This window comes from Chamaea fasciata, unplaced genomic scaffold (assembly GCF_029207755.1).
Source record: "Chamaea fasciata isolate MVZ Bird 193981 ecotype frontalis unplaced genomic scaffold, bChaFas1.0.hap1 SCAF_10, whole genome shotgun sequence".
NCBI lineage: Eukaryota > Metazoa > Chordata > Aves > Passeriformes > Sylviidae > Chamaea > Chamaea fasciata.
Genome location: NW_027094095.1, coordinates 3,102,106 through 3,117,525, shown reverse-complemented (window position 1 = coordinate 3,117,525; position 15,420 = coordinate 3,102,106). Strand labels below are relative to the sequence as shown.

General features: G+C 41.6%; 1 protein-coding gene across 4 annotated transcripts in view; it reads left to right on the top strand.

Annotated features, from left to right (window-relative positions):
• DNM3 (dynamin 3) overlaps window positions 1–15,420 on the top strand; it is a 169,819-nt gene that overhangs the window by 6,126 nt on the left and 148,273 nt on the right. For all 4 annotated transcript variants that reach the window (XM_066192055.1, XM_066192054.1, XM_066192053.1 and 1 more), the window contains exon 2: window positions 10,287–10,360. In XM_066192055.1, the coding sequence (XP_066048152.1) occupies window positions 10,287–10,360 (74 nt within the window). The remainder of the gene's footprint in view (window positions 1–10,286; window positions 10,361–15,420) is intronic.

The following is a 15,420-nucleotide window of genomic DNA, read 5'->3' as shown; positions in this document are numbered from 1 at the left end:
TCTGTAAAGAAAGATGGTAGCATATAATCTTAAAATCAGTGTGGGATAACTGTGATTATTGTCTAAAACTTGCTGTTATGCGTTTCTCTTGTTTGAGTGATGGCTGATTTGGATTTCTGTGTGGAACCAAAACTGAGCCTTGGATTCTGCTTTGAACAGCTGAGATGTAGCAGTGTTTCCTCATCCCAGAAAAGCACCAGCAATAGCTTAGTCATTGAGAGAGAGATCATGTTTGTGGTTTGCCTTCCCTCAGTTGATCACTGAGCAAATTGATGATGCTCCTCCAAGTATTTATGGGTTTCTGAAACAGTGCCTAGATTGCAGGCGTGAGGGGGAGAGACTTTTTTGCTTTTTTCTGGTTTGGTTTTCTTACTGTTTTTTTGGGGTTTTTAAACATAATAAGGCCTTGCAGTAAATAGAAGTCCATGAGTTGCCCATGTTTGCTGTGCTGTGTGTAACCGGCTACTGGGAATCCCTTTAATGCTGTGTACCTGTAGTGTAAATATGCTGAGAGCAGGAAATGAGCATTAGTTAACTGTGACCTTGCATCCTTTTCTTCAGCAAGTGGCTTCGAGACGAACAAGGCAGCATTATTGAACTAGAGAGGAGCAAAATCCCATTTAACTGGGTGCGGGGCTTTGATGTGCTGCCAAGCACTGTTGTCTGTGATAGCCTCTGGGATGTAAAGGAGACCGTAGCTGGAGATAAGAGAGGTTTTCAACCCAAGTGTCTGCTGATAATGTCAGCTTTTATAATTTGTGTGTGGAAGCTACACTTTTAATTCAGCACCTAGCCCTAGCTCCTGTGCAAAATCCCCAAGATTTCATTGTTCAGGTGTGCAGGAGATTCACTCTGTGCTCTAATTTGGATTTCAGCCCTCCTAGGTGAGATCATCAAAGCCAGAGTAACCTTGGGCACTTGGTCCCTGGTTTACTCTGTGCGCTGCAGATGCCTAAAGCCATGCACATTCAGTGATGCTCAACTCTAGAGGGTGCCCTGAAGGTGCCTGTGTGTCAGTCACCTGCAGAGAGCAGACAGGGCTCTGCATGGCAGGGATGAGAACCGCGGAGAGACGGCTCTGCTCTCGGCTGCATGTTGGGGAAATGGGCTCATCAGCCAAGCTGGAAGCTGCTGAAGAAACTTTGGCATAATCCATCAGAGGCAGTGTTGTGCCCTTGTGTGCTCACCTGTTTATTTGTTCAGATGCTAAACAAACTTTGACAGAAGATCCTCAATGTCTGTCAGGTCTGGGAAAGAGGCTGAGAAGCTCAGGAGTCTGGACTGAGACCTGCAGCCTAATGACTTTGGTAGTGTTCTGGGAAGTAGCAGCACAAAACACTCTTTGGGTCAGACTTCTAATATAGATTTTTCTTGTGCTAATAATTCAGTTTGTGGTGAGCAGAGAGATGGGAGATGATGGCTGCTATTAAATTTCATTGTTGAGCTAAGCAGACTTTACTTTGTCCTAGACAATATATGAATTTGCACATACCACGGGCCCAGAGAAGGATAAATAGACAGGTAGAAAAGGATAAAATGGCAAGAGAAGAGAAGAGAAGCTGTTTGAGGAACTTGGATCACTTGTTTTGGAAACAATCTCCTTTCCTCCTTCCTTCTGTAGTTGTCTTCCTGTCAATAAATCCATGCTTGTTATACTGCAGTTCCCACCATGTATATATTCCAGAGAGAGCTCAGGAATTGAATCCAGTTGCATTCCAGCTCTGCAAAATGATCTGAAATGGCTTGTATTGTACCAAAAGAGGTAATTGTACAGTTTAACACCTTGTCTGCTTTAAAAGAGAAATGTATTTTCATGATGCTTCTGAAAAGTTCTTGGATTTTACTAGCATGTATCACAGCTGATTGTATACTGTGCTACTGTTTAAAAAGGCTGTATTGATGGATCCCAGTTCAGGACAGTGAGATCTGGGAGGGAGAGCAGCAGATTGTTTTTTCTGGGTTCTTGGTAGCAGCACTGGAATTCACAATATCTAAAAGATTTGTCCTGACAGAGCATCAAGAGGTGAATTATTTGCTAAATCCAAGTATTTCTGTAGTAGGTAGCTTCTTGTAGCTGATAGGTCTGGTTTGTTGTGACATGTTGTTTTCTTTCTGATCCTTGCAGTCAGATTTTTTTCTCTGATTATATTATGGAGGAAAACTTCTTACTGAAGTCTTTCTAAAGAAACATTGTTAATTGCATTTGGCAGCTGGAAGTGATTGGAAAAAACCCAAACAGCCAAGGTCTATTTAGAGCACTGACAACAATTTAAAGTGAGTAAAGAATTTTTGTTGTTTATTTCTTGTGTTGAGATACAGAATCTTGCTGCATTAGTATTCATCCTGAGAATGGATGGGCTTTTATGCACCAACATCCTATGCAAATGAGTCCTTTCCTAGAAGCAAACATATCTGATTAGGGAGAATAAGTTGTCCTGCAAAGTCCCCTTTATTCTTTTTGACATGAAATTCTGAGAATTGTTGGGCTTTCTTTGTGTTTTGTGCTTCCTTTCTCCCCCTTCCACCACCACTTGGAATTGATGGAGAGCACCGTTGGGCAGGAAATAGCAGAAGCTTTTGTAAAATCTTAAAAGGGAAAGAGGAAAAAGGGCATTTTGAGCAGTGGCATGAGGATGATGCAGCAGAGTGCTGGCTGGCTGCCAGTGAGGACAGATGCATCGAGCATACCGTGCCTTGCCCACGAGCCTGCACATTGGCAGCTTCCCTCTCTGTTCATCCAGCCAGCCCAGCACAGCGCAGGCACTGCTAACAGAGAACTCTTCATCTCACACTCCTGGGCTTTTGCCTGGCAGCTTTTCGTGCCTGTGTACGGCAGGTTTACAGTCCTGTAAGCATTACCGAGATTTTGAAACTTTCTATCACATAAAAGACATTTTCTTGACTCCTAGGAGGTGCATTTTCTTCCCCTGAGTCAGTGAACAGTCCCACCTTTCTCTGTGGGGAAATGTGATGTGGGGTGCTCTTGCTGCTGTTAAAATACAGCATTAGATTGGCCTAAGAAGGTCTGTGCCTTCCTAGACTTGAATTCAAATGTCCCCTACTTTGGAGAACTTGTTGATTCCAGTTTTGTTTGATGGAAGACTTTACCCTTTGGACCAGAGTAATTTTTGGCACTAGTTTGCTCATAGCCCTATGATGTCTAATGGGGGAGATTAAATAACTTCTGGCAGCTTGTTGGGCAGAAATGCTGCTGCTACTTACAGAAAGCATCTTCCAGATCCAGGAGAAGTACAGTGGCAGGGATTTCTGAGCCTGCTGTCTCTCCAGTCTTCTGCATGAAGAGGGAATCTCAAGCTTTGCTTTCTCACCTGAGGGGTGCCGATGCACAGGCATTGAGCATACTTGTTATGGAGGTGCCCAGTTACTGTGACTGGAATGCCTTGCTAGCTTATTTGAAGTTTTTCAAGGGCTTTTCAAAAAATACCTCTTTTGTCACATTTAGAATGAACACTCTCATATTCCCATGGCTGAGTCTTTTTGGGTGGACTTTTTTTTTTTAACATTGCCCTCTGGGTTTTTTAATAGTTGGATTCAATTCCATAAAAGAATGGAGAGAAAAGAGATCCAAAGAGGCATTTTAGGCTCCTAGCTGTAGTGCTGTGTAAGATTTTCAACATTTTATTTTTTAGTTTTCTTAATTCAACCTGTGTTCTTACTTGAAAGTATTGGATAGGCTAATTGGAATGTCCCTGCTTTGCTGTTGAGGTCCAGTAGTTCAGCAGTGGTGGTGAAGGACATTGATGGGTTGGAAAATGGCTTCTCAAAAAACCAATTTTATGTACCTTGCTTGAGAGGAAGAGGCGGTGACAGCCCTAACGTGTCTGGGTACTCTGTTTTTGGCCCCTAAAGCCCTGCACACACTACAGGGCCAAATGTGTAGTTACTGTGCTTGATTGAACAGGTTAATTAAAATGATCCATCAGTAGGAAGATTTACCTTGAAAGAATGGTTGCTGCAAACTGAGACCAAACCTGAACTAAGCACCAGCCATCTATGCTGCGTGGTTTCCAAAAAAACACTGGAAAGATCAGTACAGAGCTTCAGGAGCTGATACATCTGAGATCACTAAAAATCCAGAGCCTCTAAAATGCATTTAGCATATCTGGTAGGCCTAATTAAGATAGGTATCATTGGTCTTCAATAAAGCAGATTAATTGTCTTGTACGTCTTCCCGTGAGGCTCATTATGTTGATTGAACAGAGCTGTGGGAGACCCTTGATTGACAGACATTGTGCCAAACAAAAAAACCATTTACTCTTCTGTAACTAATGAAAGGAAGTGAGGGATCAAGGGGTGACTGACAATAAGAACTGGTCTCTGTACTTGGAGCTGATGAGGAACAACATATATGGCCAAATACGAGTGTCATTGTAGAAACACTACTGTGGTATTGAACTTAAAAAGGCACGTGGTTAAGAACATCCAAGCACAACTGAGGCAGTGCCTGAAGCTTTTGAGACTTCTTGAAACCATATCCTGGGGTTATCTTTGTACTGTCTACTGTACTACTTGAAGGGTAGGGAATATGTGCTTCCAAAGCCACTAAGAGTAAATACAGTGGTGTCTTGTGTCAGTGATGGCAAATCTCATGGACTTAATTCCTAAGAAGGCCTCTGTGTAAATGCAAAGTACATGTCCCATCTCTTGGACATACCTTGCTTTGTCATGAATTAAAAGTGAGTGAAGGATCTGCTGCTGGATCCTTCGTGGGGTTGGTGAGCACAGGAGCAGGTGAGATAGAATGGGCACATCTGCAAAATAGGTCTGCAGATGTGTATTTTTAGCGTTAAGAGTTCTCCAGTTACAAATTGACTGGGTGGGGTTTATGGGTTACTAAAACCTGATGGAAGAAGTTAGAAATGTTTCATGCCTGCCATCCTCAGGCTTACACTGGACCATGCTTTTTCCTGTTTCTAGAGTTTTTTAGCATTTGCTTTGAGGCTAACAGTGAGAAATGGAAGGAAAATGAAAGCTTTTTGAGTGCTTTTGTGTGTTTTCCACGGAACTTGGAGATGCTGTATGGACATGTGTCAGTGTTCCTGTGAAACTGTGTGGTCTTCTGCACAAGACGTGGTCATTCAGCTGCTAATACGGCTCTACGAGTGTGCCAGGCTGGAGTCGTATAGAACAATGAACACTGCTGGGAAAAGGCCCAGGAAAACTTTTGACTTTGGGCACGATTGCTTCCTATTGCAATTAAAGCCGTGTTGCATTCCTTGGCAAAACTTGAGAATAAAAACCTGTGGGGAGTGCTACCAGTGCACTGCTGTGTTTATTACCTGCTGATGGATCATGGCCTTTCTGCATTTGGGGGTGGTTTAGGGTCTTGGGATGGACTTTATGGTAGTGGGGGAACTGGTGTGACTTTGCTGATGTTGCCTGACACAATGAAATAGATGGGTCGTTTCTGCTTCTCTGTAGGAGAACTCTGGCTCTTGTCCTGAGCCTGGCATGTTTCTACCCTTCGTGAAAAATGTGGAGGCTTTTTCTTTGGAGGCAATTCTGATTGTTTTTAGCCATTCATCATTATCAATTTGAATTCTTCATAGCTCTTTAATTAAAGCAGTTACTGTGTAATCATTGACATTTTCCTGGGGTATTTGATTTCCTGGATTCCCCTGTGTTTTGTATGAATTAATTATATTGGTATTGATGTAAATTAGTTGCTGTTTATCCTGTGTGATACTGATCAAAGCACAGGACATTTCTCAGCCCTATCCTGTCAAAGGAAAACAAATATAAGTTACTCTTTTGAAACTACAAATAGGTTTTAAACAATGATGCCTCATCATTTTTCACTCAAACCAGGGATTCTGCTGTTTTGTTTTGTCTTTTTTTTTTTTTTAACATAGTAAATACTGTTAGTGTGCTACAGCTCTCCTAAATGGAAACTCTCCATGGCAATCCCCCTGAAACACGTTATGTTTATGTTTTATTTGTTTGTTGTGTTCTTCTCTATAAACTGCAGTCCTGCATTATAATGAGACCACCTCACTGAGGAGCTCCTGCCTAGTTTGCTTTTCAGCATTTCCTTACAGTTTCTGCCCTTCCTGAAATTTCCATCTCTTCCACGAGACTCTTCAATTAATGTGTCTAATTACTTTTTCACCTGAAAGCCCGAACTGGCTTGTTATTATAAACTTCTGAAGTGTTGGTACGGCCATTGATAACTTGTTTCACCGTACTGTGGCATAAATTTGAGACTTGGCTTTTAGCAAGTCCAATTCAAGCTGTTATCTGTTCCTTTATGCATTAAGCAAACAGTAGATACCAAACTTAGTAGATACACTTGTTCATATCTCTGATACTGGAAATGAGCAGTACTAGAGAAGACAACACAGCTTATGTTATGCAGTAGGACATGAGTAATTTTATAGGGTAAAAACTTTTTAGCCCTGAAAATATTTTGCTCTTGCAGGTATTTAATGATATTGTAACAGCTGAGTGCATTCTAAGATTGACAAGTTCCTGAAGGGCCGTGCTGGCAGACCTGGCTGTTTGCCTCTTCTTTGCATTTGATAAATTCAGCACTGGCCGGGCCTTGCTGATGGAGTGTCCTGTCACTGCGGCGCTGCTGCTGAGCCGGTACAGCTGCTGTCAGCACAGTGCTGTGTGCTGAAAATGCTCTCAGAGTGAAGATGGAAAAGTAGTTGGAATCTTAATGCAGGATGAATGTCTCTTAAAGCAGCAGGGCTTTCATTCCCAGCTTTACTTTTGCACGATGTGTTTCTTCTTTCCTGCTCCTCCTCATTGTTAAGTGGTCCTGCAGTTGTGCACACAGGTGCTCCCAGGCTCACTGCCCCCACCACAGAAAACAGCCTTTTCTCCCCCTTGTTGGTGCCTTTGAGCACAAATTCTCAGGCATGTATATTTTCCTGGGTGGATTTCTTTGCAGCTGCTTCAACTCCGATGTGAATTTTTTCTCCCACTTCTCACTAAACAAATGTGTATGTGCTAACCAAAAGGTGTGGATAGCAGCTGTCTCTAGTCTGTCCTTAGGACAATGTGCGGGTGTGCCATCAGGGCATGGAGGGGCATTGTCCTTTTGGTCAGAAGGAACCTTTGAGACTTGGCTCTGTTCAGTCCTGTTGTATTTCTTGCTGCTGTTACTTGTATAAGTTGTGGAGCATTTCTAATACAGAGCTGTTTCATTCAGCACCACTAACAAACCCTTTAGAGAATGCTTTCTATTCTGAGGGGAGGGGAAGAGGAACTGCATCCTGTCCTCTGCATGTCAGAGTAGGCATTTCTGCAGAAGCAGTTGTACAGCATTAATCTGATTCCCTGCAGTGTTGGTACTAGGCTGCTTTTCCTAAAGATGTGCAAGCTATGGTTCAGATTTGACTTACATTTCTGTGTGTTTAAAAAAGTTGCCTTTTTTAAAAAAAGTAGAGTTTATGTATTTATTTGTAACATCTGATTTGAGCTGTACAGAGAATGCGCACAGGTGCCTTTGCTCTGTGGATGAAGCTGAAATTTCAGATGTTAAAAAAAGAGTCCCCGTCCCTGTGAGGAGATTGGCGTCAGTGTCTCTTTCATGGAGGTAAAAGACCCATTCAGTGTTTAAATGGTGGTGGAGAATTTTCTCCTGAACTCTCCCTGTGAACCCCGTTACCCTCATTCTTTGACTTTTTCCCTCTTCAAACTGTGCATTTGTAGCAGAAGTTTTATATCCTGCTGCTGCACTGCTTAGCTGGTTATGTGATCAACACAGCTCTCCCTCTCACCCCGCAGGAGCCTCTCTGCTGATGTTTGCTTCAACAGAAAATGCTTCAGTCCATTAGACAGGGTTAAAGAATTCCAGCTCTTCTGGGCATATTAAGAGGATGTTCTGAAGGAAAATTGTTGTCTTACCTTTCTTTGTAATTTTGCTGTTGAGGAAAGGTCAGTGTTGTGTACACTGGGAGCTGCATTAATGCAGTGTTCTTTATCGCTGAATGTGCTTAGTCTGAAGCAGAAAATCAATAAATCTTTTCAGTCTGACTCCCCAAAGGATTTTCTTGTCTCCTGTGGTGCTGTAGAGGACACTGGTTTGGGTGACCACTTTGTCCTGAGTGGCAATTCATTGTAGCTTCTTGATAGGAAAAAAAAGAAGATATATTTTAAAAACAGATATTAAGTGCTTGAAAACCAATGTATGAAACTGTAATCTCAATAGGCATTTGCTACCTCCTGGGCTGCTGTCATTTCAGTGCGTACAGAAGTATGACCATGTTCCTGTTGCTGTTTTCTCTGTTTCCCCATGAGAAAATATCAGTAGATGTTCATTGAGGGGCAGCTTTCTCTCCATTAGTAGATACTGAAATTATGGTAGAGACCTATCTAAAGGCCTTTGGCATCTCTTTAAGCTAATTGCTGTATCCTGTTGCTGTCTCAAGTGTTACAAAGCATCACAGCAGATTAAATCAGGACACCTGATGTTTTTGCAGTATCTTTGCTTTGGAGATTACTTGAATTTCCTAATTAATTGTACTTTTGCCTGCAGGTCTGTGTTTGAGCAGGGAAGTTAATGAGCAAGCTTGTGTTTGAACAGCCTCCCCTTTCACGGTTGGATTTGGTTTGCTGAGTAATCACATTGTAAGCACACATTAATAGGTACTGAGAAAAGGAAACACAATTTAGCTGGAAATTAACACTATTTCATTCAAAATCCTGGGGAGTTCTAAAGTGGTTTGGGGCAGAGCTGACAGCTGGTCTTGTTCCTCAGAGCCTTAGAATTGCTTGCATATGTTATTTTTATTTTTTTATCTGTAGATGTTAGGTTGGGAAGGAAACCTTCAGTATTCATATCACAGGTAGGGTTGCTGTGTTTCTTCTCTGCCGAAGCTTTGTCACCTTGTTGGTGCTTGTGGAAAGAGGTTCACCATTGCATTCCTCAACCTGGCTTCTCCTGGGACTACTCAGACCTAATATCCTCTGATTTGCATATTATTGCAAATAATATCCTGGATATTTGTGTGGCTGATTTTTCACAGATGGACCCTCAAGGCCTGTTTTAAACCATGCGGGTTTGTGTTTCACAGGAGCTGCCAAAGTCAGGCTTCCTTTAAGTAGTGCAAGGTCAGTATGAAGATCCTCAGTGGCTGCAGGCAAGCGGTGATTTCCCAGGTGACTGGAGCAGACCTCGCTTAGCAGCTCTGTCCAAAGGGCCGGCTGGGCTGTGCTTTGTTCCTTTGACTCTTGTCCTTCTCCCCGTCCCTCCCAAAGACACTGCACCTTCCTGCCTCACCTTTGTACAGGCATTAGGTGTATGACAGCAGTCCCCCACATCAGCTCTGCCCTTGCACTGGAAATTCCTGCCCTAATCCTTTGCTGCATTGCTATTCACCTGAGCCAGAGAGGTGAGTTAGTGGTGCTGCCAAGGCAGGCAGGAAAATGATTCAACATCCCTTGTAAGGCAGGAAAAACGAGGGGATTTTGATGAGCTTACACTGAGCAACTCTGTTTACCCCTGAATTTTATTCCTCCAAAGACACTAATTTGAAGGAAATACTCTACAGAGCCTCTCACTGAACCTCATCTCATAGTTTTAAAATGTTTAATAGACCTGGCGACTGGGGAAGACACTGAGAAAAATGTGTTATTTTGCTTTGAGTTTCTTTCTTTTCAATTGCATAAGGAGTCTCCCTGTCTTTAGAGACATGGAAAGGATCATGGGGATGCATAATGATATGGTGGAGCTGGTGTCTTTATTTCCTTGCTTGCTTTCTGGTCCAAGGACGCTCTCTCCCTCTGTCCCACAGGACTTCTGGTGTTCCGCTTTCACTAAAAAACTTCTGGGCACATGCGTTGGTGGAAAAGTTATTTGGGGATTTGAACTGGCAGAAGTTGAACAAGTGAAAGAGTAGTGCAGAGTGCTGCCAGTTTGGTTTGTCCAGAGCTTTGGTGTGGTGTGGTGTGTGTATCCCTATATCTAGATCCTCTTCAGATTAAGTGTGCAGCAATGACAGAATGATTTGGGTATATCTGGGCTTCAGGAACTCTTTCTGTGCAAGGTGAGATGTTGTATGTGATGGTCTCGAAGAGGCTTGGTAATGCCCTGAGACAGTAATTTAGTTTTAATACACACCTGTCTAATATGTAATGACCTACTGCTATCTTGAACCAAAATTAACAGCCCTACTTTATAGGAGTATTTGATATAAAACTATCCACACCAACTTTTCATTTTCATACAGAGCAGGTTCCAAATTAGTCCAATATCTTATGTAACTGCACATTACTTCTGGCTAGTAACTACTTTTTTTTTTTTTTAATATTTCTAGGGATTTTCTTCCACGGGGTTCTGGGATTGTGACAAGACGGCCATTGGTCCTGCAACTCATCACTGCCAAAACAGGTAATCTCTTCCTCTTTTTGTGTCAATGTCTGGACAAAGTGCTGATGTACTTCAGCAGGAGAAAAAAACTTTTCTAAGAAGACATGAGCAATGTGAAGGAAGATGCCACCGGACTGTGTGGAACAAAGGGCTGCTGCTTCAAAATTGTGTGCTCAGGACCAACTCATCACATTTCCTGTTGTGGGAAAATGGTAACATTTAAATCCTAGAGCACATGGTGAATTGAATCCACATCATTACATGCAATATGCTTTGGAAATTAGCTTTGATTTATTCAGTTCTTGATGAGCTTTGCAGTTGCATTAGTTAACACACCAAAACTACTGCACTTCTATCTTTAACTCTTGCTCCAGTGCACACAGATTTGAGTCCACACCGGCTGTTTTCAGAACTTGTCTTTTTTGGTTGGGCTCACTGCACTAAGTAGAGCAGAAGGTGGATTGGGGGAAAACAAGGGTTCTGTGTATTTGTCTGTTCAAAAATATTACTTTTTGGGTGTACCCCTAAGCTTTGGGGCATACTGAGATCTTTCATGAGAATTCACCACTCTGTACTCTTCCACGGGACACTTGAGCTGCTGTGGTGTAGCTCCGTTCCCTGCCATATCTAAAAGCAGCTATGGTTCACCATCATTCCAGTTTTTGGTGTTGCTACTTCTAAACCAATGTAAGCAACAAAAATCACTGGTGTGCTATTTACTTCTGCTCAAAACAGTAAAAAAAGAAACAAATAACTTCCAAACCAGCGCTTCCAAATCGAGAAGCGGTCTTTGAATTATGGACCATGATGAAACTGCGGAAAAAACAAAATTATAGCTGCGTGTAAACCTGAATCTGTCCCTGTGTGTGAGGTGTAATTAAGTTTTTGTGTGTATTTATTTCCTGAAGGTCTTTGCATGGTTCAACAGGAAGGTAGACTGCAGTCTGCCTGGGCTTCAGGGCTTTTCCTGAATTTTTGCTTTCAAAACACTGTCATACTTTCAATGCCTCTATGAAATTTTCCATGTGTTTACACTGTGAAAGAGAAGGGAAAAAACAGTAGAATTTGTTATTTCTGCCTGCTCAGCTTAGAAGCTTTAGGGTAGTGTTACGTGCTTATAGTGCTTCATATATGAAAAATATTAACATTTGTTTCTGTTGGAGAAATGAACACTTGCCACTTCTGCAGATCTGGCTTTTAGCCTCTGATAGATGATGCAGAAATGCATGAATAAGGCTTAGCTGTGGAGGGTCTTCATCTGACTTTTTCAGCACCCTGCAAGAGCAGAAGAAAGAAAAGCTTTGAGCTTTGTGCTGGCAGTCCTTTCAAAAAGACTGAACTGAGGGGACCTGTCAGTAAGTGAGCATTCACACTCTGACCTCGAGTGGTTAAATACTTAGTCACTGACACCCATCCTAACCTTACCCTGACTGCTCTGTGTTGACCTCTTCTGTAAAATCACCACTGTCCCTTGGTTTAGGGTTTTTCTCCATCTGGTTTTCCTCACTACTGTGTTCCCAAAGTATTACTGGCTTTAGGTAGGCCTCTAGGTTTCATACAGGTACCTTCTCTACTGAAAATTAGTTCTTCATTATACCCTAAATAACAAAACAAGAACCTTAAAAAAATTCAGGAGAGCTGAGTTGCAGCCTAATTTTGTATTTCCTGGATGTCAAGGTATATTTCTCCCTTTGGGAAATGCTGTGTAGTTCTTGTTTGGGATTAAATGCCAAGACCTTTAAAATGCAAGGTTTAATTATTTTGTTACTTTCTTTAAACTTTGTTCCACTGTTGTAGTTGTTTTTGATGGTGAAATTCCAAGTAACTTAATCTTCCAAGTCCCCTTTATCTTTGTGAACTAATTTTAAGAAAAGAAAATAAAGAAAACTGCTTAGAGAGGCGCAGTGTTCTTTTACAGGAAGCAGATGCTGGGCTGATTTCTGTGAAGCCCGTAATTATCTAAAATGTTATAGAATAATTAGAGGGCTGTAGCAGCTTCTTGTTGCTGTAGTAAACAAAACTAATTTTTAATCCTAGGATTTTTCCTGACTCTTAAAAGTAACTGTTCTTAATCTTGGAATATTCCTTGGGAGAAAAGGGGGCGCTTTCTATACAGGCATGCACAGATGACTACAAGATACTTCTGCAGCATTTTTGAAGTGGCTGAGGATAGTTTTGGAATGTGAATTTTATTGACAGAGGAGGTTAAATCTTCGTTTGAGTCCTTGCACTATAAGGTGAAAATGAGCAGAGGAGGCATCTGTGCACATCAAAGTAAGAGAAAGCTTTGCCTATCCATTATCAGGGTCAGACATGGCATGGAAGGGCGCAGCAGGAATTTGGTTGTGAGGAGTTACCAGGGATCCTTCAGCATCTGAGAGGTCTGACACATCTGGGTAAAGAGCCCTTGCCCCTGCAGTGGTAACATTAAACAATTCAATGGCAAGAAATGCATCTCATGAGAGATGTGAAATATATCTATATATATTAGAATTTTGTTTACCTATTTTAGAAGTTCAGTGTAGTTTGTACAAAGCTCTTTTGCAGTGACCCGTTGGCCTCCTTTAGTCACTGACGTGTTTTGGTGGTACCAGAGCAATTCCTAAATGGCATTATGGTATGTGCACTCCACATTCATGCAAATACATACTCTGCTGAAATACTGAAGGCAAATATTAAGTTTTTAATTAAATATTGCAGGTAACCAGTCCGCCTTTAGTAGTTTTAGTACTTTTCTCTGAGTTTAATAATGTGAGAAACTGCGTGTCTTCAAGACGCACAGCTGACCTGGGATGAGAATTTGGAGTGTGCTTGTGAGCTGGTGGGTTTTTCTTGCTTTGAGTTGGTGTTCCTTAATTTTTACATTTAAACTTATTGCTTCAACATTCTAAGTTTTTGTTTCACAACACTGAGTGTAGTTCCTAGCTTGGTGGTTTTTTGATCTAATACAACATTAAGGTTAAACAGTTTTTGTTGCAGTTAATAGATATTTTAAGTGGTGCTGCTGAGTAAGCTTTAGAAGGTAATGACTTGAAATTTCTGAGCTTTTGAGAGAAGGGTTGGTGTTTTTGTTGATATTTTTTTTGTTCATTTTGTTGTGGGTTTTGTTTGTGTTTTGTGGTTTTTTTTTTTTTTCCTTTCCACTGCCACCCATTCTGTGTAACCTTAGGCAGTCTGTTCTTCTTGCTGTGCTTTCTTCTGCCTTTGCAGGTGAGATAATGACTAGATTCTTCGAGGTTAGGTAGTACATTGTTTTTGAACAGCACTGGCAACAAAAAATGTGCAAAGCCTTTGTAGTAGGTCTTCTCTCTGTTAAAAATACATTGCCTGCTGTGTAAATTGTGTTATTTGTTATTTACATCTTAAATATCCTGGCTCTAGAAGAGCTATTTTCCTCATGGTAATAACTGGTTTTGGAGAAATTTCAGATTTTCTTCTTGCTTCAACAGATTAACAGATTCTGAAAATTATTACTGAGGTGGACATTTTTAGATAAATGAGTCGTATTTATAATACCCACATTTGTTTGAGTTCTGTTAATTAGAATACTAAGTGGAAAGTAAATCATAAGGTTTAAAAGACATTCTGATTTCTTCTGAAGTCTTGCAGATACTCTTTTCTATTGAGGTTGTTGAGCTTTAATCCAAATTTCCTGTATTGCAAGACTGCTCCTCACACATAGCCATCTTCTGTTGCCATCTGGTGGCAAAAACAATCCTCTAACTGAAATAGAAATATTAAAAGAATTTAGGCTGGTTATTTCAGCTAACACAAATGATCCTAGAGACTTCATCAGCTGGCAGGCATTTGGAGGTCTTCAGGGACAAAGACCAGAAAAATGCCACAGTGCTAACAGCAGGAAAGAGAGAGGGCACTTTACAGGGAGGAAAGGCAGACAGTGGCCGCCATTTCCTGGATCCCACTCTCATTCAGAGGATGAACAGGAGTGCTGGGGAGATCAGTACAATGACTGAGGTGTGTACCCCAAAAGCTGAAAAGTGCCACCAGCAGGAGGAAAAGATGGTAATGATGGGTCACCCCTTCCTGAGCCGACAAAAGGCTCATCCCCCAAACAGAACTGACGTCCTGGAAGAGAGACAGTGCTGCTGGTGTGAGTCCTGAATTTAAGCTTGTGTGAGGTCAGAGACACTGCAGGTGCTCCTTTGCACCTGCAGATCTCCCTGTTGCTGTCTGTACTGAGCTAATCCCAGAGGCTGCTGAGGTCTGGCAGCATGGCTTGGTGGGCTCAGCCACTTGTCCCATCAGGACCCTCAAAATGGGATATGAGCTTCAGCTCCTGTTGGGACAAATTAATGGTACCCACAAAAACTTGGTTTTACAAGTAGGTTTGCCTGGAAGCTTTTGTTTTCTTGATCCCAGATTGATGCTCAGTGACATTAGGATTTGGAAAATGGCTCTATATATTCCCATCTTTATGAAGATAATAAAGGAAAGTGACAGAAGAATTAGTCAAAGTTCACTTTTAGGTGAAAGAAATCTGTAAGTAGTTATTAATTAATAACGTGAGAGGTATTTGAGATGGACAGCAGCCAACACAAACTCCTCAAGGAAATAACCCTGTCATATCAGTGCAATAAATTTTTTTATTCCAGGGTAGCAGGCTTGTAAATTAAGGTGTGGTGGGTATCTTATCTTGGCTACAGTAAAGGTTTTTAAATTATCTTCCATTTCTTGAAAATAAGAAGAGAAATATCCCCAAAGCAGGAAGCAATTCAGCTGGGATATGGCTTTTTTCTGTACTGAAAGGCTGGTATTTCGGGAGACTTGGTTTTCAGAAAAGGACCTGGTGCTCACAGTGAGTCTCTGACAGAGCATAACTCAGTGATGTCATGCTGTCGTAAAATGCAGAAATAAACATTGTATAAGACGCATCACAGAAATGCAGTCTTACAAGCTTCTGCTTTTTCTCAGTCCTGGGAAGGAGAGAGCTCTGGTGAGAGCTCTGCTGCTGTAAATTTAGGGAAAAATACCTGGAGGAGGGCATGGAACCACAGGAAGCCTCGTCCATAGAAAAGCTTGAAATTCCTTCTACAAACAAAAACTTTCAAGGTTGTGTAAGA